Genomic DNA, 26,893 nt, shown 5'->3' with positions numbered 1-26,893 from the left:
TCACGGCAACCCACTCCCCACAATAGAGGAAAAAGGGAGGAATGTAGGGACCCCATGGGCGCCTGAACAAAGGACACACCCTGGCAATATGGTGCCCTTCCTGGTTCTTCTCCGCAGTAAACAAGCTCGCTGGCACCAACACCCAAGCCCACCCGCGCCAAACCTCAGCCAGTCACAGGTCAAGGCTCACCTCCTGCCCAGCCCCGTCCAATCAGTTACTGCCCCGTCCACTCTCTCTCCCGCCCCGGAGCACAGCACCCTATAAATGTACGCGCAGTCCTTGAATAAAGCGGAATTTCTCTGGCGAACTGTTCGCCTGGGTCTCGCGTGATTCCTTCGTCCGTGCGTTCCGTTCAGAAATAAATCCAGATTCACTTTATCAAACGGCATGTCTGATCTTGTACAATTCCATTTTACAACTTTCCAAAGGCTCCCAGCCTTAAGGAAACGTCTCTGCCAAGACCGGCATTTATCTCTTCACTGCATCTCTTGTAACTCATCCCAAGCCCACTGAACTACTAAAGTTCCTAGAATGTTCTTCTTCCTTCCCCCCTACAAACTCCTCTCAAATAGGCTAATTCAGGTCTGAGCCTAAAAGCCATTTTCTCTATCATGTTCCCTGATCATAGCTCCCCAACCCTCAATTAACTTAGTTAGATGCCCTGCCTCCCTAACTTGATAGTTCACTCAATCTACACTCTAAAACTATAATTAATGTTTATCTGCTTCCCCAGTGCCTTGGATTGAATGTCCCCCCCCCTCCCCAAATTAATCACCACTGTAACTGCTGAGGGTGGGAAATCCTATTATGGTAATTGAAAGGTGGGGCCTTGAAGAAGTGATTAGATTGTAGGACCATGCCATAGTGAATGGATTAAAAATGGTGGTCATGGGTGTGGTGTGGAGGGCTTTAAAAGGAGAGTGAATGAGGTTAGACTCTCTTCTCTACCATTTTCACAATGTGATACTCTGCTGTCACTGTCACCACCACAAAGGCTCTCACCAGATGTGATCCCTGAACTTTGGACTTCCCAGGCTCAGAAACTGTAAGTAATAAATTTTGTTTTCTTATAAATTACCCAGTTCCAGGTATTTTTATAAGCAACAGAAATGGACTAACACACCCAGTTATCTGGTAAACTCCCTAAGGACAAGGATCACACCATATTCAGTTTTATACCAACTGCTTATCATAGTTACTTGCACATAAACATCTTTAATGAATATTATTTATTGAACATAATAACAAAGTCCTGTGTCCCCAACACTGGTTTCCAATTTGAGAATACAATCATGTTAATTTTCCTGTTTGCTTGTAAATATTTGAAAAACAATTTTTTTAAACATGGCAGCCCAATAATTTAAAGAAAAAAATTTCTGGAGCCTTATTCTGCAAACACATTTATTATGGTGCAGAAAGCAAAATCATCACTACTTTTTTCAAAGAACAAAAAAACATATTTCACAAAAACGTGTTATTCTGCAGGACCTGCTTTGTCATGGCCTCATCCCCAGAGGTTATAGTCACCAAACTAGATATGATCCTCAGTTAAAATAAGCAGAGCCATGGATGTTAAGTAAGGAAACAGAAAGCTGTTGCTGCTCAGCTTAGAATTCCATCTCGGGACCACAAGGTGACAAGCTTGGATGATTAAACAGAAAAACAAATTCTGCTATATTCCTGACAGCATCGTGGAGCTACCACGCCAGCTCTAAACAGTCCCTAATTTGTTTATACAACTCTCTTTTTTATTTCTGTAGCAGCTAAGCATGATTCTTATTTGATAGGAAAGACAATACTAAGTTAGAAAAAAATTTAGGAAAAAGTATGTATAACCTACATAGGAGAAAGACAATCTCAAGACAGGAACATCAAAAGTCACACAGAAAAAGACAGACTTATAAATGATTACATAAAATGCCAAAAGAAAAATTTATGGTAAATGATACCATAAACTAAGACAAAAAACAAAACATAGACTGACAAAACATATTTGCAAACAACATTAAAGTATTATATTCATAATAAATACATCAAAGAGCACCAACAAATTGGTAAGGAAAAAAATCCAATAGGAAAAAGTGAGTAAAGATATGAATAAGAAATTCATAGAATTGAAAATCAGAATGACCAATACATATATCAAAAGATGTTTAGCCTCATAAGTAGGGAAATGCACAATTAAGCACCATAAGAAGTTTTTTTTTTTTTTAACTCATTTTATTGTTAAAGAAAAGCATTCAATGAGAGTGAGTTTGCAGGGGAAAGAGTTAATCTCAGACATTAATGGTGACAATAAGAATTGTGTCACTACTTCTGGAAAATAATATGGCATTACGTACTAAAATTTAATCCATACAAATACTATATACAAAGATATTCATTGCAATATTATTCATAATAGAAGACTAGAGACAACCTAGATGTCCAAAACACAGTTATAGTTTCAGATATCTCCTGTTACAGAACAAACCTCCCCAAACTTAGTGTCTCAAAACAACGTTATTTCGCACAACACTATAAGGTTGGCTGGCAGGTTTTCCTGCTGGTTTCATCTCTAGTTCCTCTGCAGGTGCGTTCAGCTAAAGGGTTGCTGGGCTAGTAGGTCCAAGATAACCCACATTCATGTGTGCTGGTTGTTGGTTGGGGCGTTTTGGTTTCTCCTGCGAGAGACCTCTCATCCTTCTATAGGCCAAACCAGCTTCCTTACTGTCAGCTGCAGGAAAGCATTCCTTGAAGCCTCTTAAAGACTTGTCTGCAGAACTCACAGATTATTTCTACATACTCACTGGTCCAAGCAAGTCACAGGGCGGCCAAGACTCAAGAGATAAATAGACTCCACCTCTAGATGAAGCAGCAGCAAAGGCACATTGCAAAAAGGAATGTATTTCAGGATGGGAGAAATTTATGATCATTAAACATTCTGCCACAGATAGGTAGGTGTGTAGAGGTGTGTGCATGTGCGTGCACATCTGGATATATAAACATACACACAAACAATGAAATACTATATAAGTTGTTAAAAAGAATGTGGTGTCACTTTATGTACTCATGTGTAAAGTTTTACAAGATATGTTAAATAAATTTTTAAAAAACCCGAGGTGTAGAACATTCAATATAGTATGTTACCATTTGTGTGTGTGGAAATTATGTATATATTTTATCACATATATGTATGTTTGTAAATCCTTGAAATATATTTCACAATTAACTATAACTGGGACATGCAAAGGAGTCGGCATGCTGGCTGAGGATGCAGGGTAGTGAGGGCATGTTAGGAAGGCCAGCAGATGTGCGGGCAATTAGCCCAGAGGCGGGGACATCAGGTGTTGTGTGGGGACAGACAGTTGCACAGAATTGTGGGCCCAGTGGGGACTGTGGATCCACAAACAGGCACAGGCCAGCAGGCCTAGTGGTAAATGATGCAGGGTGGTAGGGGCAGATGTGGTAAGAGAAGGTCTGCATGGCAGAAAGAATGGTAACACACTAAGCAAGTAAGTAAAACAACTGGGCAAATGATAAATAAATTGAGGCTAATGTGAAGCCAAGTTTCTTTCTAACAGATTAAGCATTTATAAACATGAAAAGGGAGAAAGCTAAAACAAAAACAAACAAACAAAAAAAACCCTGAGGTACTGGACTGAAATTAGAACTATAGGAACAAACTTATGATTTCCTAATATATACACAGATACAGAAATAATGTATGTATATGAGTGTGTGCATTATGTCTGTGTGTGTTTACAAACCATACTCACACCCAAGTGTCCTAATTCTGTCCACTAAGAGAGCTTGGAAGCAATGACACCCTGGTAGGAATGAGCACACGAAGCCACCAAACCTTTACTTTTAAATACCACCTTTTACAAAAACGAAAATCAAGGCACCTTGGAGAAATGGCTGATTACAGGGCTAGAGCAGACAAAGCACTAAATAAACCAGGAACAGCTTGAACTGCCAGAAAGTCCTAAAGAAATGCACAATGAATGAGACAGAAGCATGACAAATGGACATAGGAACCAGCTTGAAGGGGCTCCCTAGCTAAATTGGGGACAATTAACAGCAAAATTACAACACATTGAATAAAATAAAAATCCATGAGTCTTTACTGATTTAATTAATAAATGGGGAGAGGGCCGGCCTGTGGCTCACTCGGGAGAGTGTGGTGCTGATAACACCAAGGCCACGGGTTCGGATCCCATATAGGGATGGCCAGTTAGCTCACTGGGTGAGCGTGATGCTGACAACACCAAGTCAAGGGTTAAGATCCTCTTACCGGTCATCTTTTGGAAAAAAAAAAGAAAAATAAAAAAGAAATGGGGAGAAAGGAGTAAAAAGAAATATCATTTGGGAATCATCTTAAAAGTGGTTAATTCAGGTGGAAGTCATCAGTAAGACCCATGATAGCTAGTGAGTAGAGGTCTGATGAGAAACAGGAAACTAGCATAAGTTTGCAATACATCTCCACAAATACTAATCAATGACAAAGGGACACAAATATGATCTTGTTAACATCACTACCAGTGGCACGGTTTGACATCATATGCCTCTGGATGCACGGCACTGCACCATTACTGGGTATTCCTGCCAAGAAGAAATGCATGACCTGACTGGGGTCATGAGGAAATATCACACAGATTTAGGATGAGGATCATCTTACAGAATGTAGGGCCTGTATTTATCCAAAACTGTCAAGGACATGAAAGATAGGGAAAACTGAGGCTGAAAAAGTCTAAAGACACATGGCAACTAAATGTAACATGTATTCCTGGATATGATCCTGGACCAGAAAAGAAAAAGATTGTTGGGGTAGTTGATGAAAATTGAATAGGTTCTTTGGATTAAACAGCAGTGTTGTACCAATGCCGATTTTCTGGTTATTATTAAGATTATTTGTATGTCAGTCATATAAGAGAGAGCCTTGTTTTTAAAAAATAGGCATTGTAGTGTTTGGCGTGATGGGCACCATGTCTGCGGCTTGCTCTAAAAGATTTAGAAAAAGACCAATAATGGGTATGTATGTATGTATGTATGTATTTATATACACATATGTATGTATGGAGACTGATAATTGGTATGTGCGTACGTACGTATTTTACACACATACGTATGTATGGAGACAGAAAGAAAGAGAGAGGACAGGCAATGGGAGAAATACAGCAAAATGTTAACAATGGGGGATATCTGGGTGAAGGGGATATAGTAGTTCTTTGTACTGTTCTGGCATCTTTTCTGTAAGTTTGAAATTATTTCAAAATGATTCTATTCTGAAATAAAGATGTGATACAGAACATCTAGTGCTCCAGCAAATGTGAATTAGCTATTCTCTGAAGCCAGGAAATAGAATGAATACCCTGACTTAATATGCTTATTTACATACCTTCCTTTACCATACTCTGAGGGGATACGTTAACAAGAAGGGCAATGTTTTTATGCCTGTTTGGAGAACTAAGAGCATCTCAGTGTTCTAAATGAACTTTCCTTTTTCTTCACAGATTTTAAACAGCATTTTGCAACTCAATCAGTAGAGCAGTTGATTTATTCGTCTTTGTAGTCCCAGCACCTAAGACATTTATAATTTAGTCACCCTTATGTCCTTGAACATAATTCTACCCCCAATATTACTCCAATCAGAAAAATACAGTGACTTGAATATCAAGGATTTTGCTACACTGAAAGGGAAGGACTGTCTATGTCAAGTAAAAATATATATGTCAGACTGAGGATAGAAAAATATCAAGGACTATCTTTCTTAGGAACTCGAGGAGTATTAATTTTCTGCTCTACAGTCCTAAAAACAGAAGAGTGACAGTAGTAAAAGGCATTAGGCTAAAGAATAACAAAATGTTGCTGGCCAGTTAGCTCAACTGATTAGAGTGTGGTGTTATAACACCAAGTTCAAGGGTTCAGATCCCCTTACCAGCTAGCCAACAAAAAAACCCAAGGTAGCAAAATGATAAGTTTTTGGTTAAAAATAAAACCAAAAAACAGGATAAAATGTTTAGAATACAAAGGAGGCTTTTGGAGAAAAGAGTTCACAGTGGAAGACCATATTTTTTTAAATGTTGGAAGTTCTTAGATTGAACCATACCAAATTGCTGATAAAGTATATATTCTACTAATAATGGATGAGTCAGATCACTTTTGAATCTGAAGAAATCCATTTTCATTGCAGAAACCAAAACTCTCCAAGGCATTCAGATAGTTGTCAAAATTAAACTCAAAATTTTAAAAGCTGAATAGATTTCACACGGCTCAATGCTCTACCCTTCCTGAATAATACACATATTTTTTAGGACATTTTATAGGCTCTTCATCCCAATGTTGAACTTCAAAAAAACAGTTATACATGTCTGAAAATCAGTTACGGTTAATTATAATGAACTTCAGAATTATGTCTTTTCAAAGGTTTTAAACAACAACTAAAAATTACATTTTGATAATATATAATTATCTGCTTTAAAACACAAAAGATACTAACATCTTATGAAATTAGGATTTTCTACTCAAAGCAATTTTAGGGAATTAAAAACTGTTATGACTATATTACCATTTCTTCTCCTTCAGAAGTACAGGTCAAATCTGTTCTATCATATTACAAGTAAAATAACATCCAGCAATACTATAAACCAGAATCTGTACGGTTTCTAAATGGAGATAAAATACTTCTTGGGACTGTTTTAAGAATTAAATGAGATAATGTATATACAGCACTTAGCATGGTGCTGGCACAAATGAAGTACTCAATAAATGTCATTTATTGTGTTTATTCTTACAGAAAGGATGTGAAACAACCCTGCAATAAGGTCAAGTGTCTTAAAATCCTATTAGAGAAGTCTGTAAAGGCTGGTGGATAGAATATCCAGTTTAATTTGCCAGTTAAATTTAATGAGGAAAGGAATCGACTTATTTATCCTGGTAGTTCCAGAACCTAGAACAGTGCCTCACATACAGGTGTTCAAAAAACATTTGCTGAAATGAAGTCAGCATGAAAGTAAATTGTCCGGAAAAGAAAAAGAAGTAGTCTAAGGTTATCTTAAAAACAAACTGGGAGTCCAAAAATTACTATTCCCTAAGCAAGTCACTTTGAAAAAAGAAATAAAATACCTAACCATTTTTAGAACCACACATAAAACTTCCCTCAGATAGGTCTCCTTAAAATCCTTTTTCGCAAATATATCATATATAAATTCTAATATTTGAGAGAAATATTTTTAAATTTAATCTAAATAAACATTATGTGTATCCTCAATGGGAGAAACAATTACCCAAAGCACTGAGGAAACTTTTCTAACTTCCATTCACAGAAAATCAGTTAATCTTAATTCATAATTCTTCCATCTACTTATATGTGAAAATTACCTTGAACTTTTATCTACAAGTAAGCAGTAAATATACGTATTTCACTTTTACAAGTTTGAGTGCACACCCAAGAAAAGGAAGAGAAGAGAAAACCAACCCTCTCAGAAGTGGGCAGTGCCATGGGAGTACAAAAGAGTGGCTAACAAAACTTATCTCCCACGTCTCAGCAGTCAACTGTTACAGCCCTTGCATACTTCACAGTCTGCATGGCTTTTGAACACTTTCATATTGAAAACTCAAAATTCTCAGTGCAGTGGGCGAGGAAACAAGTGAAACATAAAAATACGGTCCTATCTTCACCACCCTATTCCAAGGGTAAGAGGGGGATCAATGGACTTTTTAAAAAAAGATTTCTCCAAGTTATTGCCCATCCCCTCACTACAGCATCCCTCTCTTATTTGGAAACTAATCAATTTTATAGAAAGCAAAAACCACACCCTTTATAATTCACTGTGCCAAGCAAAGTACATTTCCAGACAGACAGCTGGAGGTACATGTCCTGAGCCTACTTCAAACTAAAATCTGTAAATAGTGTGAGGTTACAAACCAAATAATAGCCCGAAATCAAATGCTAATATGTTTTTTGGGAAAACACATTAAATACATCTATCTTTTGTAACTAAATGACAATATTCTTCAGACAGACAAAACACAAAAGCTACCAGTCAACATTACAGAGTAGTTTAGAGAATAAAACAAAGAACCTGAAATACACAGAGTAAAACTATTCTTAAATTATCATTTACCTCTTATGGTGCCTTGAAAAGTAGCAAATACATGAAGGTACAGCTCTTGCTGCTGTCCAATTACTGACAGCATTAAAATTATTTTTTAATCAAATTTCTTGAAAGTTCTGAAGTAGCAGTTAAAAAGCAAACCAAATTTTAATGAAAAAATGTTTAGTCCAAAATTTGGAAATACACATTGAAGATACTCAGTTAATTTTTTTTTTATTTTTTTTACTAAGAAGCAGAAAGGTCACAGACACCAAGTTGTGTAACATCTCCAGGTGATTCATATCAGCAAAAAAAGAATTAAGGATTGAAAATAGTATCTTCTGACAAATACGAGTACAATCTGACATGATCTTTAAAAATCACCTCTGTTTTAAGATTTTTTTAACCACTATATAAGTCTCCACCAACAAAGAAAAATCTTCCAGTACAAAGATTTTCACATCATACACACACACACACACACACACTTTGTATACTAAGAAGCAGATGTAAATCAAAACACTAAAAATTATCTAGAGATATCCAAAACACAGTATTTGAAATATAAGACTTTTGTTTCCACATTCATTTCTCAGATCTACTAGTAAAGCTCTTCGAGAATGGGCCTTCATTTCAATAAAAGACTGTTCAATATGCCATTCTGTGTGAATGGAGCTTCTGAGACCAATTCTCTAAACCTCCTCAGGAGATGATGTTGATCACAGTTCTAGTTCCAATTTCCTGCGACTCAAACAACAACATACAGGGGAGCGTCCCATTCTTTGTTTTGGTGGCAGGAGCTGCAAAAATAAAGGTTCACGGGAGCCATCTGTACCTATTCCCACCCATGACAGCCTTGCAAAGAGCTTTCATCCAGCCGCTCCTCTAGACTCTCCAGCCCCCAAGCTCGGCAGAACCCGTGGCTTTCCACGTCTCAAAGGATAGGCGGGGGAGGCTGTGAGCTCTGGGATAGAGACAGAAAAAAGAGGAAGGACACAGATCCTTTGAGGACAGAAGGGCAAGGAGATGCATCCAGATGGGGAGTTTTGGACGCGGCACGGAGACCCAGAGGCTTGCATATTCGCAGAAGAAAAGCCCCACAGGGCAGACGATGCTGCTGCCAATTCAGGGACAGAGACAGACAGACGGACGGACAATGCTCCACAGGGGGAGAAAGTCACATTCGTAGGAGAGCGTGAACTAGGCAGCTCTGAACTTGGAGCCCAAAATGGGTTGAGGCAGCCTCAAGTAGACCCGTACGGAGAAGGTGAAACTTACGGTTACTTCGGCTGAGGGTAAGGGCCTGGTGGACACCGAAGGTCTTCAGTTCTGCCTCTGGCCGCTGCAGCCCTGCCTCCCGCGCGACGCCGGTGACCTCAGGTACCTTCCCCGCCCCACCCACCCGGGAGCCCCTTCCTCGCTGGCCCGGGTGCACCCGTGGGGTGGAGGCTGCTGGGGCTCAGAGTGCGCACTTGAGGCCCGCAGCAAACTGTGCGTGATCCTAAGGCGCCCGCGGCGAGGCTTAGACTGGGCAGGCGGCCCCCATGCCTCTACGACCGCCGCGCCGCCTCACTCGGAGGAGGGGAGGAGGGGGCGGTGGCTCTTGCCTCCGCCTCGCGGTCAAGTCCGGCTCATGCTCCAGCCTTGCGCGCGCGCGTTCAGCCCCGACCGCCCTCCTCCCCTCCCCCGCCTCCGGCTCAGCCGCTGGCAACCCCGCCGCCGCCACTCCAGTCTCGAAGCCACCCGCCAGTAGTCTAAAGAGCAGGTAGCCTCGGCGAGCAGCAGCGGGAACAGCAGCTGCTCGGCCGCCGACCCGGAAGCTTTTCCTTCGCCAACCGCCGGGCTGCAAGGGATGTGAACCCGGAAGCGATTTCCTTGCCCCGGTAGCGGCGAGATGGAAAGCCGAGGCCTTTGAAGACCTGGGATCCTGTAGTTACGGGAGAGGTTGAGGGGTGAAAGGTGCTGAGGTGCGGGAACAGAGAAGGACAATAAAGAGCCAGTGACCAAGAGGTTCTCGACTTCAGAGACCCGAGCTCTCAGAGCGCGGGTTGGGGAGCGCGGCGAAACACGCCGGGCGGCTTCTGGTGGCGACCGAGGGTTTTCCTGTCACAGGAAGCTGGGCCTGGCCGCTGTGCCTGGGAGAAGGGAAGGAGGAATGAGAAAGCGGTGACAGTCCCCCGCCCCCCAGGTAACTGTCTCACCCAGTGAGTTGAATGTAGCTGCCCAAGAGGCAGTTGGCCGCCCTCACGGGTGAGACCGCTCTGTTTCCTTCGGGATAACGAGGAGGAGCAAGATGCAGACTCCAGCGAGAGAAAACAAGTGGGAGACTGAACCATCTCCACATCTAGTTGCTCCAGGCAAGGAGTTTCTTTTTTATGAGTAGTTATAGGGAAGCCAAAGCCACTTTTTGGGTGGAGACTCTGAGCAAAGAGGCTTGCACTTTTCCCGGTAGTAGACGTTGATGGGTGGAAGCGGAGGAAAAAACCTTGGCAGCGTTTATTTTTGTCGTTTCAGAAAGCGATTCATTGTTCTAACTCACTTCTCCCCTCTACACCTTTCTCATTCTTTTAACGCCTGGCTTTCTTTGCTTTTTCTCTATGATGTTTTTAGCTTCACTCAGATCCGTTTCTTTCTCACTCTCTTGGAGAGCTTACGTGTCTTTACAGTTTGTTTGCAAACAGACTGTCTACCACAATAAAGGGGTATTAACAAACTTGCGCGATGGGCAGTAAAAGGCAGTCATAGTGACAAGAAATGGCCCTGTGTACTTTTAATACCACCCCCAGTTGAGAACCACTTCCACCACTTTATATATAAGGCCTCGTTACTTAGGCAGCATATCATCATTTATGCCTAAGTATTTCCCAGGGTAGAGTGAGACATATAATAAGACGCCGATATTTCCTGTAGTCACTTGAATCTTTATCTAAAACTCAGTCTAAACATAATGCAAACTCTAGTTATACCTTTCTTTATTATTTTTAGCTCAGGTCACTCTCTTCCTATCCATTTGTGTTTCTGCCTTAGCAGTATTTTACTATATTTGCAGCTTTTGTTATTTTTCTTACTTAAACTTTGTTTCCTTTCTTGTCCCTTATAGAATGTATATTTCAAGTAGTCAAGTATGAATATTTTTTGAAAATCAATTTTAAGAATCTTTGGGGATATGTTAACATTAAATAGTTTTTGTTTTTGTTTTTTTTTTTTGTCTTTTTTCGTGTCCGGCAACGGATCGCAACCCTCAGTGTTGCGCCCGTACCGGGCCAGGACCGGCAACGGGATCGCAACCCTCGGCGCTGCGCCCACCCCTCGCTCAGCCAGTGAGCGGGAACCAGTCTGTATGTGGGATCCGAACCCTAGGCGGGAGCGCCTCCGCGCTCCCAAGCGGCGCACTGTAGCAGTGCGCCACCGGGCTGGCCCAACATTAAATAGTTTTAAAAAAAACAAAACAACTATAACCCTCATAGTTATGTCTGTCTCTTTTTTTCTATCATGTAACATTTGTTTACCTTTCACAAGTTGAGAGTTCCGTGAGGTAGTAAATAGTCTAGAGAAGTGGTGAGTATTAACAAATAAAGCACTTTGCTGGTTGACGTTTTCTTAACATGAGTTGACCAAGACAGGAATTGCTTTACTTTAAATTGTGTTTAGAAAGCCAAAAATTACTTTATTTCTTTTTTAGGTGCTTAATAGAAAAAGTTGTTTCTGTAATTGTGTCATGTATATTGTACGGTGTATTCACAGTACAATGTCTTTCTGTTTTCGGGCTTGCAGTCTTGAAGAAGGCATCCATAAATCTCATAATTTGTAAAGTTTTATTATCTTGAAGTCATTATTAATCCAAGATGAAAAGAAATTGCTAAATAGAAATTCTGAGAAGAAAACGGCCTCATTTTTTTCACATGGTGTAGGAAGCTGTGTTACATGAGGTGGGTTTTAAGAATGATCTTATGAAAAAAATTGAACTGAAAAGAATTCTATGACGTATAGTATGAGAATGAATGCTGTGTCGTCAAAACTTTTCATAAAATGAAATGTCTCCATTCCTAATGATCCTCATTTTTTTCACATGGTGTAGGAAGCTGTGTTACATGAGGTGGGTTTTAAGAATGATCTTATGAAAAAGATTGAACTGAAAAAAAAATTCTATGACGTATAGTATGAGAATGAATGCTGTGTCCTCAAAACTTTTCATAAAATGAAATGTCTCCATTCCTAATGATTTACTATAATTTGTTTAGTGAAATATCTGTATTTTTTTGTACCTAAATCAACGAAAATAAATTTTAAAATTATTTAATTATTTAAATTATTTTATTTAAAATAAAATTTTTATACAATAATTTTAATGATTGTTGTAATCTTAAGGGAAATTTTATTTAAAATGCCCAAAGTAACTGGATTTTAAAAGAATTTTGTTTTAAGGACATTTTTCGATCATAAGGCATTTTTAAAATTATTTAGGGACGTGATTAAAAAGTTCCAAAGTAACATTATCTACTGCAGTTGAGAAAACAGAGTAAATTACTGTATCTCGCCACAAATAACATTCAAAACTTTTTCTTGAAAATACTCTTTTTTTTTCTCTCTTGAAAGTTGGAGCAGTAAGGAATTCATTAAATATGAACAGATCATTTGAATGTCTATTGGGCTTTTAAAAAACTGAAGAAAGTTCACCTTATCATGGCTGGGATTAAAAACTCTTAGAAATTTGCTGGTATATAAATGAGGGGAACCTTTTTTTTTGTAAAGATAAATTAAAGATATTCAATACAAAGAGATGTGTTTTAGTCTAACCATGAAGAAATTAATAATAGCACTTAATGAAGAGAACTGTTAACCAAAAATGAGCAAATTCAGTTACTTGTTGGAAATTGCCCATTGGAGAGTTAAAATTAATCTAGGAGGGAAAAAAGCATACACACACACACACACACACACACACACACACACACAGTGAATATATTTGGAAGAAAAAAATTGGAGTATCTAGAGAATTGATAAGGGAAATAGAAAAGATTCTTAAGTCATCATCAGAAAGCTTTTTTCAACTGGTTTTGCCTCTGTGATAGGCACCTCCCAAAGAAAATTATAAAATATACTTTAGCTCCTCTAAATTTCTAATATCAAAATTCTCCTTGCTAAAGATTCTGGAGTGAATGTCAGTGGATATAAGGCAGCTACTTATTTTCAGATTCCAAACCATTAGCAATATGACATTCACTCTGTAATTTATGGAAAATAAGTGCGTATTATTCTGAATAAGTATTTCAAGTTATTATTTACTTTACAAGATATTTTATATCAATTTTTTAGACCCAAAGGCAGATTCTTACTGTGCAGTTAAGATCTATGAAAATATATATCCCATGTAAAAATTTTTTATCTTTAACAGAAAGAAAAAAAGGACTACAAAGAAATCTTTTTTTTTTTTCCTTTTTGTCTTTTTTCATGACCGGCAACGGATCGCAACCCTCAGTGTCGCACCCGTACCGGCCCGGGACCGGCAACGGGATCGCAACCCTCCGTGTTGCTCCCTGCACCTCGCTCAGCCAGTGAGCGGGAACTGGTCTGTATGTGGGATCCGAACCCTTGGCAGGAGCGCCACCACGCTTCCCAAGCGGCGCACTTATCCAGTGCGCCACCGGGCCGGCCCCGAAAGAAATCTTAATGTTTGAATAGTTCAGTGGCAAAGATACAATCAAGTCATCTCTTGCTTGCCTTTTAAGAACTATTTATTCTAATATAGAAAAATCACTTTAGTTTTTTAATTGTTTTTCTAAATTGATTTTGTGGAAATAAAAGTTGTCGTTAGTATGCAATACTATATTTTTTACCTTGCCACTAATTGAGTCATTTAATCTTTCAAGGGATTTGTTTGTTTTATAAAACAATGGGAAATCCAGAAAACATAGAAGATGCGTATGTTGCTGTTATTCGTCCAAAGAATACCACCAGTCTCAATTCTCGAGAATACAAAGCTAAGTCATATGAAGTGAGAAAATTAAATAACACTTGATTTCTACCATTGAATGTCATTCTGTATTATCCTTTACATACAAAGCCTTACCATATCCTATAAATTCTTAATGACAAGCTAATTATTCTGGATAACTGCCCATCACTGTCTTTTTTCTGCTGCTTGTCTTCTATTTGCTATTCGTTGACACGTGAAGGTTACTAGATATTAAAAGTTACTTGTTCGAGTTTTCCTTACAATTTATAGGGTTAGATTTTAGTACAGTTTATGGAATTGCTCTCAGAAATTAAAAAACCGCTGCAAAAGTCAGCTCACTAAAAATTTCAATCTAAACATTGTTCTTGGTTATTTTCCCAAATATTTTTAGCAATTCATTTAAAAATATTCTTTTACCTTAAATTAAGTATTTGGCAGTTCAGTTATCTCTCTATAGTCTTTTTGAATTATATTACATATATTCATAAACATGTAATTGAGGCAAAAAAAATATATAACTAAATTTTTATCTTTTCTATGCAACAGATTCCAAGCACGATGAATTACTTGTAATCTCATTTGACTAATTTCTCTAGCAACAGTTTCTTCTTAAACTGTTTTTTATGATTATCTGAAACCTGTTATAAGGGTTACTACAGGGGTTATTAGGAGGCTGCTGCTTCAACAGTTATCCAGCTTACCATTTCTCAATCCTGGCTACAGTGTAGAATCACCTGAGGAACTTTTAAAACTGTGAGTACCAGGACATCAAGTCCCCAGACATTCTGATTTAATAGGTCTGAGATGGGGCTGGGCATTGGTATTGTTTTAAAGTTTCATGGGTTATTCTTATATGCAGCTAGGATTGAGAAAGACTGCTAGCTTATTATATAGTATTTTAGGGCAAGTAATTTTATTTAAAGCATTCTCTTAATGTTATTTTTCTCATCTAAGATTTTGTTGCATGAAGTTCCCATTGAAGGGCAGAAAAAAAAGAGAAAGAAAGTTTTGTTGGAAACTAAACTTCAAGGCAACAGTGAAATAACGCAAGGCATATTGGATTATGTAGTAGAAGCTACCAAACCAATTTCTCCTGCAAACCAGGGCATCAGAGGTAGGAACCTTTTCTTTTCTTTCTTTTTTTAAACACAGTTTGCTTTCAATATGTGTAGAGAAAGACATACTTATTAATATATTAAAATTAATTTCTTTTTATTTTCCTTTACATTTAAAAAAACTTGCAAAATACTCAAAGTTTTTTTAAGGTACAGCCAAGCCTCTTCAAGAAGTAACTTGACTATAATTTTTTTAAAGTTGAAAAGTACTTAAAGAGGTCACAGTGTTAATGATTTGTTCAATAGAAAGAGGAAACAAAGGGGTAGTTTGAAAATCAAAAGAGTACAAATTACTTTTGCTAGAAGTATAGTTCTCTAGACAAGCATTTTTGAACTAGTACTTTATTTCTCTACTCCAGGACAGAGGAAACTATAAACCTCTCTCCATAGTTAAGTAAAAGTTAATATTCATGGATTAGGGAAAGTTCTATAAATTAGTGGGTAGCTGAGGTTTTCTTCCCGTTTGGTCATAGGAAGAAGATCCTTTTCAGACAGCCAAACTAAATTGTAGAAGTATTAACCCTAAAAGGTTGACACCCCATTTAAAAGTGATTAAGAATTAATGATCAATTTTCTCAGGCCTTAGTCTCATAAGAAATAGCAGCTAAAAAGTTACAGATTATATAAACTATGTCCAAGATTCAGGCATTGTAATTAAAAACGTAAAGCTAATTTAAATCGGACAGCAGTTGAAAACAGTTGTTAGTGAGGTAAAGAGTACCTTTCTGTGCTTACTTTTTTGGTTTTTTTCTGCTTGTACATCTTTATAGAGATTAATTATTCAATTCATCTGTTTCAGAAAAGAGCCTTTTTTTGCAGAGATATGGCTGAATCCCGTGATTTGATTTATTAGTTCTTTTGTATATCTGTTTCCTAGAGATATATAGCTGAACTATAAGCTTGTGTTTCATAACTTTTGGAGGTACCATTCACTATATTTTACCTTCCCAATAGGTAACTTCCCCAGTAGGACCTGAAGGGTTTTTGTGGGTTGGGACTCTAAGCCTTGTAACTCAGGATTGTAAGAAGTTCCTGCATAAATTTATAGATCTTTGATACACATTCTGAGTCTCACAAAGACAATCTCCTTTCTGTAATTATCAGATTCACTTTTTCATAAAATGATCTTGAAACCAATTTTACCTTAAAAAAAAAAAAAGGAGGGGGGTACTGTCCTTTTGTGTCATCAAGGCATGTGAAGGGCTCTTTTTGGTTACCACAAATTTGTTAGTCTTTTCTATGTCAGTCTTGGACTTCTCTGATAAATTTTTATCCAGACAAATTTGTTCCAGTATTTCCAGACTGTTGTAGTTCATCAGGATCTATCCTGAGACCAAATTCCTGAGACAGAAATCTGATTAGCTTAAATCTCATATTTGGGCTGAGGCAGACAACTCATAATTTGCTATGAATTAGCCCAGCTCTACCACGAGGTCCATTTATCCAGAAGGGGTATGGAAGAGATGTCAGTGTCAACAAAGATGTCATCTGGTCCAGAGGCCACTGGATTGTTTTCTTTAGTAGGAGTTATGAGTGGACAGGCACCCCAAAACATGTCTAGCACAATTTTATCTTGTATACTTAGTAAAATGTACTAATATATTTTCAGGCAGCTTTTAGTGAAACTGAAATAGAGAAGTTTTATTTAACTAAATGGAAAGTAGAGAAGTTTTATTTAACTAAATGGAAAGTTATATTAATGAGTCATGCCATATCCTGAATATCCTATTCAACTGAGTTTTTTGAAATGTATGAAATATTTTTATAGTAATATGATTCCTTATATAAGCATCACATGAAAATCACAAATGCCTATAGTACCAGTAGTTATGCTTTTCATTTTTGTGCAGTGCTGTATGTAGTTTACAAAGCACTACCATGTTTACTTTTTCATGAAATTCCTAAATTGGTCCTGTGAGTTGGTATGTGGTCATTTTCACATCTATAAGATATCACCTGCTAAGAGCATACACTGCCATTAGTGAAGGAATTAGAACTAGAACCTTTATCTCCCAACTTGTAGTCAGTGCTTTTTTTCCCCCACAACAGATCTCATAGTTACATATATAATTTGCAAAGTAGGCAATTAAACAATGAATCAGAACCAGATTTAGGGAAGCAGCAGGGCAGGAAAGATGGGAATAAGACCTCAAGCCAGACAAAACAAATAGGGCCTCTTCAGTGGTGCATCGGATTGGTAGAGGGAGAGAACAGACCTAGGGTTGCTGGGGCAGAGGGCAGTTGGGGAGAGGTTGGGTGGGGGACACGGGGAATAATTGCAATTTGTGGTGGTGGGCATGCTGATAGTATTGATCTGATCATCACATCTTGGGCACAAGTGCCGATGTTCAGCTCTGTGACCCATGAATGTGTATAATCAATTAAAAAAAAAAGAAATACTGCCTTTGAAATTTATGAGAATGTTATTCTGTATCTAACACATATTTTGTATAAGTGTTCATTTTGTAAAATAATTGTTTGGGAGCTATAATATAATAGGCCTTAATAATCACAAATACTGACTCAGATATATTGTGAATAAATGATGTTATTTGAAATATTATATTATCTGCCTGTACACAGAAGGCATCCCACCTGCCAGCTAGGCATCCCTATCTGGGTTAGGAACAAGGATATATTTTGGGGGGTGAGGATATTAGAAGGATTGATAAATATCATGGCAAAGGTGTCTAGAGCATGAGGTTTTAGAGCACAAGACTTGTAGGTTATTATTTATAAACCCCCTTACTGCCAAATCAGGAAAAATAGACTAAGTACAGTAGTTAAAATTCAGAACAATAGTTTGTAGTCCAATCAGGCTTTAATAGAACTGAGATTGTGGATGGAGGTTACATGTTAAATGAAGAGCTTCTAAAGATTAAAACTTTGAACTTATAAACACCCTCTTTTGCCAGCCCAGGCTGTAGTAAAATTCCCATCTATGTCTCAGCTGAGTGAGGAAGTATATACCTGTTGACCCTGTGGGATGCCTTGCTGTTCAGTTGCTCTCTCAGTTCTTAGCAGGACAGTTTCCTTGCTATGCATAGAACGCTTCTCTTCTAGTGAGTTAAGACCAGGACTCTGAATCTACTAGTTGATTGTCCACAGAATGATTATGTATTGTTATTAGAATTATTAGTTTTTATTAATGCATATAATAAAATTTACTATTTCAGTTCCTCTTAATGCTACCTTTTAAATTTTTTATTTTCTAATTCTCAGGGTAATTTATAAGATTTAAAATTATTATTTTGGGGGGCCAGCCTGTGACTCAATCGGGAGACTGCAATGCTGATAACACCATGGCCATGGGTTTGGATCCTATATAGGGATGGCCAGTTAGCTCACTGGCTGAGCGTGGTGCTGACAACACCATGCCAAGAGTTAAGATCCCCTTACTGGTCATCTTTTGAAAAAAATAAAATAAAATAATTATTTTTATCTTTGCTGACTTTTTTTAAATGAGTAGGAAAACGAGTGGTACTAATGAAGAAATTTCCTCTGGATGGAGAGAAGATGGGCAGAGAAGCGGCATTATTTATTGTTCCATCAGTTGTCAAAGGTAAAGTCTAAATTTATTTTATAAATCTTTATGTACTTTAGATGCTAAGTGAAAGTCTATTGAGGAACTTAGGAATTCGCATTCATAGTTGCTAGTATAATACTGTTGTAAAATACATGTTTTTAAATTAAAAAACGAAGACTGCTGGTATGTATCTGGCCATCACATCTTAGGCACGAGTGGTGACAATTTGCTTTGCACTCCATGAATATTCATAACCAATAAAAACAAAACAAAACATTAAAAAAAAATTAAAGAAAAGAAATTTGTTACTTAAAGATGTTTTGATTTCAAAATAATATACAGGCTTCTTAGCTGAGCAGTAATGTTTTCATTTTGGAATTCAATAAGGTACTGAATGTGAAATCACTTTGGAAGCTAGAGTACTGGCGTGATGTAAGATGGTAATAATACTAATGATATATTAATGACCCACCATGGTCATCTCATCAGCCTGCTGCTTCATAGTACTTACATGTATTTTATTAGCCAGCCCTAGCATTCCAGATATATTTTCCAGTCAAACTTAGATTTAAAAGTTCAGTGTTTTGGGGCCGGCCCGGTGGCGCACTGCTGTAGTGTGCCGCTTGGGAAGTGTGGTGGCGCTCCCGCCGAGGGTTCGGATCCCACATACAGACCGTTCCCGCTCACTGGCTGAGCGAGGCGCGGGAGCAACACCGAGGGTTGCAATCCCGTTGCTGGTCCCGGTCCGGTACGGGGGCGACACTGAGGGTTGCGATCCGTTGCCGGACACAGAAAAAGACAAAAAGGAAAAAAAAAAAAAGTTCAGTGTTTTAAACGGTGTTGGAAATCTTACTAATAAGTTTTACAACACTGTTGAAGAAGAAAAAGAAGAAACAGTTTCTATAGTCCTACAAGACTTTAAATCCTGCATTCACCCAAGTGGACAAGGTCATAGAGCTGGTCATCACTTGATCTTCTAATTCCAAATCTAGAATAATTTATATTATACTTAACAAGTCTTAATTTTTTTTTAACATACTGTATATTTTTAAATGAAAAACATTCAGTTGCAAGTCTTTTATATGTTTACATAATTCTTCATTTTTCTTTTTCAGATAATACTAAATATACGTATACTCCAGGATGCCCTATTTTTTACTGCTTACAGGATATTATGCGAGTCTGTAGTGAATCCAGTACTCACTTTGCTACACTTACAGCAAGGATGTTAATAGCTTTGGATAAGTAAGAAATGCCATTAAAAATATTTTTTAATTAATCAAATACATGTTCATAGTAGAAATTAGTTGTGATAGATATAGACACTTTCAGAAGAAAATAGTCAAAATAATATATATATTAAGAAATGTTAAGTTTTTAAATTATAATATAAAAATGAAAAACCCCCAAGACAATATTGTGCTGGTCTGCTTACAGCATGTTAATTTTATTCTTCAAAAATGACAAACGCTACCCGGGCTTAGAAAGGCTTGAGAAATAAGATTCCCCTGTTGTAAAACTAGATTTAGTATTGTCTTAATCTTATCAGTGAACAAGTCATTTAAGCTTCTCACGCCTGTGTCTTTCTGTAGTAATAGAGTTGATGTCACCTGCATCTCAATGATTTACATTTTTAAAGTACTTCATGTTTTTTGAAAGGTGTTATTTTTATTTATTTTTATAACGGCATATGCGTTTTAAGAACTTGTTTGCTGTGTCCATTAGCAAAACTTTTTCTAGCAATAAATGAAGTACTTAACCAACACTAATTAAAGTTACAAAAATCTGAAGGTAATATTAGAAAGTTTCACATATCAGAGTTGGAAAGCAGTCTGTCTACCTTTTTCATCTTCACTTTTGAACTTCTACTTTTTTCTGTTTTGCCAGGTGGTTAGATGAACGCCATTCACAATCTCACTTTATTCCAGCTTTATTCCGACCTTCTCCTCTTGAGCGGATAAAAACTAATGTCATAAACCCTGCGTATGTTACTGAATCAGGTCAGACAGAAAACTCACTACATATGGGCTATAGTGCACTAGAAATAAAGATTAAAATGTTAGCCCTAGAGAAAGCAGATACCTGTATTTACAACCCTTTGTTTGGATCAGATCTTCAGTATACAAACCGGGTAAGAGTTGAGTGAATTTTGGCTCTAGTTTCAAAAGACATTTCATCTCAATATAATTTTTTTTTCCCTGAGAATATAAATAAATTTATTACTAATTGTAAACATTAAGAAAACATCCTTGCTCTATTTATACATATAAAAGTCAATATCTGAAGCTCTTAAGGGGTTTTTGTTTCCTTTTCTTTTCCCTTTCTAGGTAGATAAAGTGGTAATAAATCCATACTTTGGTCTAGGAGCTCCAGACTACTCAAAAATCCAAATTCCCAAACAGGAAAAATGGCAGAGAAGCATGAGCAGTGTCACAGAAGACAAGTACTGTTTTGGTTTTACTCTACATTGCTTTTTGTTTGTTTTCATTTTGGCAGCTGGCCAGCATGGGGGACTGAACCCTTGACTTTGACCAAGCTCTAACCAACTGAGCTAACCAGCCAGCCCTTGATTTTTTTTAAACTTACATTCTAATGTTAAAATGTTGTTTAAAATGATACAGTATATGCAAATAGTATGCATTGTAATTACTAGTTTGCAGCTGCTCAGCCATATACTGATATAGCTTTATTGATGTGTCACGTTTGTTTTGAAACAATTTGAATTTCAACAGTGCTGTTTGTATTTTTTAAAATTTCTTTTTAATGATTAGGGAACGACAGTGGGTAGATGATTTTCCTCTCCATCGAAGTGCCTGTGAAGGAGATTCAGAATTACTAAGCCGTCTTCTCAGTGAAAGATTTTCAGTCAACCAATTAGATAGTGACCACTGGGCACCTATTCATTATGCATGCTGGTAAATGGATTACTTATTCTTTTCTTTTTAGAAAGAATGAATTCTTAACTATAAATGTTAGTGCTTCTTTTCAAAACTGTTTTCATTCCAGACACTTTTTCTCTACCCCGTTTGCCTTATGAAGCTTTCTGTTTTCATCTTTGATTTTTGGTATGTGCCACTGTTCAGAATTGGAATGTCTGTCCCTTAGGAAAAGTACTGTCAGTGTTCTTAGGCATTCCAAGGTCATACAGTAAGATAGTTAACGACTAGTAAATGTCATTGCAGAACACGAGGTCCCTTAGTCACCCTTTCAGTTTCTGTTGTATTTGCTTATGTTAGTTTATGAGGGTACTTCAAAGAGTTCATGGAAAGATTCATGTTATCTTTCAATTCTATTTTTCCATGAACTTTTTGAAGTCCCCTTGTATTTTTCCTATAACATTTATATGTGATAACTAACTACATATGATTTGACTTTGCATCGGTTTTGAAAAGAATCCCTTTAGTTCTTTGGGAAGCTATGGTATCAAGACACTCCCAAAGCCTTCATTAGAATCATAGCCTTCCATTTTTTCATAGGTGAGTGTTGGGACAGGACTGAGGTTAGCTCTTTTCACTAGTTGCCCATTGTAGCTCTTGATCCCCTACTCTTCTCACAAAATAATAACTCTTCCCCTCAGTTCAGCTGAGTTCTTAGTGTTCATAGCATAGTTAACTGTTTGCTATAGCCCATTCTCTACAAACGACATAATGTCGTTTTTTTTACCATTATTTCTGTGAAAAAGGTGTTTTTGACCTAATGTTTAAAAAGAAGTTCCATATTACTTACTGCCTGTTGAATTCCACAATGTCCTGTTTTCTTTCCTTCCTTTCAAAGGTGAATGGGCCATACTCTGCTTTCTCTTTTTTCACTCTTCATAAACCTTCTTAAACTTCTTTGAGTTTTTAATCTCTTTCCCTGCTCTGAAGCTTTTAATACTGTTGACCACCCCTTCGTTCTAAGAACAAATTACAGTTGAAAGGGCATAATGGAGCTATAATGAAGGTCATTACAAATGCAACATGTTATTTGTTACCTTATCATCATCATCATCATCATTATTATTACTAATACTACTGAAATACTGGCCTTCATTCTGTGATCCAAGCATGTGTCCCAATATGGAAACTACTATGCTAACACTCAGAAAACCAGATTTTATCTATGGATAGTAATAATGAGACTTTGGGCAATTTACTTAACTTAGGTCAAGCTTCATTTTATTCATCTGTGTGATAAAAATACCTCTGTCTACCTCAAGTTTCTGTGAAGATTATATTAAATAATTATAAAAGAAAGTACCTGGAAAATGTTAAAGCATCATATAAAATGTATGTTCATATTAATTATTTATATTATTACTTCTTGAATTGCTCCCTCACTGTATTTTCCTGCCTTTTTTTGAAAGGGTGTTTTTCAAGATACATTTCATTGTTCTAACACGATCATCTTTCCCTAAATTCTCTCTCAGAAAGATTTCACCTATTCTCCTAGCCTTAACCGTATTTTCAGTTAAGATGACTTTGCATATTCTCAGATAGATATCCTAAGCCTTTGCCTTGCTCCTCAGTACCAATCCTGCATTTTGTTGCCTGCTGAACAGTTTAGTCACTCAGCTTTTGTGCATAAGGCACGTTGAAGGATGCAAAGATACTGTTTCTGCTTTCAAGGAACTTCCAGACTGATAGAGAAGTGTGTGTATAAACAAGGATGAAATCAGGTAAAATGAGTTAAGTCCCATAAAAGAAGCAAAAATAAAATGCTAAAATATAGTGGGAATATAGAGGAAGTATATCTTAAATGGTTTTGGAGAAATAATGGAATTTACCCTGAACAAAATGAGGAAGGAGAAAAGGACATCTTAAGAATAGCAAAGAATGTGATCAAAAAGTCACATGAACAAGAAGGGTAGTTAGGATACAAGTGGGCGATTTGGGGTATAGGAAAACCGTAGCATATGTGAAGGGAAAGAAAGGAAAAGTTGAGTGCAAATCAGATCATTTCTAAAGATGTGCAATTTTCCCCTCAAATGCACCATATCTAAAACCAAATTTCTCTTCCCCCTTCTCCCCTACCACACTCTTATTTCCAAACAACAATTTACTTCCCACCATTGCTTCAGATTGCCTTACAAAAGTCTTTGGCTCTAACCAAATGATTGGTTGACTTATGCTTTCTACTCTTCTGAGATCTTGCTTTGGTTACTCCTTTTCCCTATACCCTTTCCTATGTAAAATCCTTTTGAAATTTTTTCTTCTACCAAAACACTTTTCAGGACCATCTTAGACTGAAGTTGTATCTCTTTTCTGATAGTTTTTAAAGCATTAATTATATACTATTTTGATTTGAAAAATATGAAGTGCCTTATTTTGTTGATTGTTATCCTAAGCTATTACTTAAATTTTACAGCATTATGTAACTTATCCCATGCTTATGTTTTGCCTCTCAATTACATTGTAAACCTTCCAGAGCAGAGCTATGTGTCTCCCATATTGTCTAATACAAGGGTACTTCAAAAAGTTCATGGAAGCTTTCAAAAGGAGAGAACAGAACTGAGGTTACCAGAGGTAGAAAAAGGAGAAGGGTGAGGAAGTATAAGCAAGAAATTGGTAAAGGGCCACAAAAAATGATTACATTGTGTAACGTTAAATATACTAATTATCCTAACTTGAGTATCACATATTGCACATAGGTATTGATATTCAGTGCAGTACCCCACAGATATGTACAGTCAATTATGTTTTAATTTTTTTAAAAGTTCGTGGAAAAATTGAATTAATATATATCATGAATCCTTCCATGAACTTTGTGAAGACCCCTTGTACAACAACTACATACAGAATTATGTCTTTGGGCCTATTTTGTAAATCACAGTCAGGCCTAACTGAAAAACTTGCTTATTAAGTTAGCTTATGAGTTACTTTCTGATTCTGAACTCATTTTTGACTAAAAATTATGTCTAATTTGTAACTTTTGTACTTTGTCATCTGTTCTATCTTGTATTTGAGGTTGTATTTTCTCTCAGTTGATCAGGAATAGAAATAGTTGAATTGAACCAGAATGATTCATAAGAAATCTGTAAGCACTAAAAATATTTATGTCAATGTCTTAAATAATCCCTTGCTTTCTGTCCTAGAACAATCTTAGATTTTTTTGAGATAACATGTAAAATTTGGATTTTTAATACATTCTGGATGACTTTTTTATGTAAGTTTTATTTCTTTATAGGTATGGAAAAGTTGAGGCCACTCGCATATTGTTAGAGAAAGGAAAGTGCAATCCAAATCTTTTAAATGGACAGCTTAGTTCTCCTCTTCATTTTGCTGCTGGAGGAGGACATGCTGAAATAGTACAAATTCTCCTAAACCATCCAGAAGTTGACAGAGTAAGTTATTTTCCAAGGTTTTTTTTTAATGTTCAAGCAGTGAATAACAAGTAATGACACTTAAACTTTTTTTTTTTTTTAATATTAAATCCAAACCCGTGGCCTTGGTGTTATCAGCACTGCACTCTCCTGAGTGAGCCACGGGCCGGCCCATGGCACTTACTTACTTAAATGTTTAATTGTACACCTGACAGGTCAGGTGAATAAAAACAAATTTTACCTACTTTATAGTATAAGTAATATTTATGCATGTATTGTGCTTTTGAACATAAATTAAAAATTTTTTTATTGTATAAAATACTCCTCACATAAATTTAGTTTTATCCATTTTTAGGTGTATAGTTCAGAGGCATTAAGTACATTCACATCACCACTATCCATCTCCAGAATGTACATAAAATTTAACCTCTTTTCATTTTATTTTGTATTTCCTAAAAAAATGTTGGAAAGTAAATATTTTCTACCCATTTCCTGGAATTTGTAGTAACAAGTATTTTCATAAAGCGAAAAATAACAGCATTAGCAAAACTGTTGTTATATTACACCTTTTAAAAAACAATAATTTCATTGATTAGGGCTTTGAGTCTTTTATCTTTGGCAATTCTTGTTTAAGTATAGTATGTACTAAATATTGTTAATATTTACTTAATACTTGACAAGTCTATTTTTTTGAAACTTTGATTGAATGACATTTTTCCCTTAGAATACCATATATTGCCTTTTTTTCTTTTTTCCCCCACATCTAGCACATAACAGACCAACAAGGAAGATCTCCATTAAATATTTGTGAAGAAAACAAACAAAATAACTGGGAAGAAGCTGCAAAATTATTGAAGGAAGCCATTAACAAACCAGTAAGAATAATCTTCATAAACAGAGCCAAGCATAGTATTTAAACTGATAGGTAATTTGAGGATCTGTGGCAGAAGTTGAAGGATGAATTGAATGGTTGGCTTCTTTACTGCTATAAAACCTCATTGTTAAACTTCATGGGTATTAAATTTATTATCCCTAACACATTTGGAATGATAAATTTGGGCACTTATTCTTACATAACAAAATAAAACTTGTAAAAATAAATAAATATAACTTACAAAATACTTAAAATTAATCTAATTTTCAGTATAACCTCTATACTTGATGTGCTGATTACAAATAATTCTAATGTATTCATTGAAGCATATCCATCAACTTAGGCCTTCTAAACAACATTTTATATTTGTAAATAAAAGCAGTGCACATCATTCATTATTTCAGTCTCAGCAAGTTAGTTTATGTGTAGTAGACTAATTTTCCTACTCACGAAAGTGAAATAAGTGATTTCCTAGTTCTTATATTCTGCTAATTCAACCTGGCCTTTTCATCTAATTACACCTGAATTAAATTCATAAATCTGATGCTGGGCGCACACAGCCATTAAAAAAATATTGTATTTAAAATGGCATAAAGAAATATTATTTGTAAGAATGAATATGCTAATATTAAAAAAATTTTTTTTAAATATGTCACTTTTAGGTTACTCATCTATCACAATTTCTGGGATGTAACCAAAACAGCAACTAGAGAATAATATATATTGTTAAATCTATTTACTCAGAAATAAAAATACAGATTAAAAAAAAGAAATAAGGGGCCGGCCCGGTGGCGCACTGGATAAGTGCGCTGCTTGGGAAGTGCGGCGGCGCTCCCGCCCGAGGGTTCGGATCCCACATACAGACCGGTTCCCGCTCACTGGCTGAGCGAGGCGCGGGAGCAACACCGAGGGTTGCAATCCCGTTGCCAGTCCCCGGTCCGGTACGGGGGCAACACTGAGGGTTGCGATCCGTTGCCGGACACAGAAAAAAGACAAAAACAAAAAAAAAAAAAAAAAAAAAAAAAAAAAAAAAAAAAAAAAA

General features: G+C 36.7%; 2 protein-coding genes across 5 annotated transcripts in view; one reads left to right on the top strand and one right to left on the bottom strand.

Moving 5' to 3' along the window:
• The window catches only part of ANKIB1 (ankyrin repeat and IBR domain containing 1), a 139,158-nt gene extending 129,515 nt beyond the window's left edge, over positions 1–9,643 (bottom strand). The window contains exon 1 of one of the 2 annotated variants that reach the window (XM_008572215.1): positions 9,358–9,643. The gene's annotated coding sequence lies outside the window, so the exon portion shown is untranslated. The remainder of the gene's footprint in view (positions 1–9,357) is intronic. The other variant, XM_008572223.1, reaches the window with a different exon arrangement.
• Positions 9,644–9,987: 344 nt separating this feature from the next.
• Positions 9,988–26,893, top strand: part of KRIT1 (KRIT1, ankyrin repeat containing) — a 33,250-nt gene continuing 16,344 nt past the window's right edge. The window contains exons 1-11 of one of the 3 annotated variants that reach the window (XM_008572194.1): positions 9,988–10,267; positions 11,854–12,008; positions 13,950–14,074; positions 14,990–15,149; positions 18,620–18,712; positions 19,792–19,921; positions 20,564–20,807; positions 21,004–21,119; positions 21,448–21,591; positions 24,842–24,998; positions 25,745–25,852. In XM_008572194.1, coding sequence (XP_008570416.1) covers positions 13,973–14,074; positions 14,990–15,149; positions 18,620–18,712; positions 19,792–19,921; positions 20,564–20,807; positions 21,004–21,119; positions 21,448–21,591; positions 24,842–24,998; positions 25,745–25,852 — 1,254 coding nt within the window. In that variant the 5' untranslated portion in view covers positions 9,988–10,267; positions 11,854–12,008; positions 13,950–13,972. Of the gene's footprint in view, positions 10,437–11,853; positions 12,009–12,060; positions 12,176–13,949; positions 14,075–14,989; positions 15,150–18,619; positions 18,713–19,791; positions 19,922–20,563; positions 20,808–21,003; positions 21,120–21,447; positions 21,592–24,841; positions 24,999–25,744; positions 25,853–26,893 lie in introns of those variants that run through there. The other 2 variants (XM_008572186.1, XM_008572204.1) reach the window with 2 other exon arrangements.

Source organism: Galeopterus variegatus, unplaced genomic scaffold, assembly GCF_000696425.1.
Source record: "Galeopterus variegatus unplaced genomic scaffold, G_variegatus-3.0.2 Scaffold46, whole genome shotgun sequence".
In the NCBI taxonomy this organism is placed as follows: domain Eukaryota; kingdom Metazoa; phylum Chordata; class Mammalia; order Dermoptera; family Cynocephalidae; genus Galeopterus; species Galeopterus variegatus.
The sequence above is the reverse complement of the archived record's forward strand: the minus strand, read 5'-3'. Positions and strand labels throughout refer to the sequence as shown.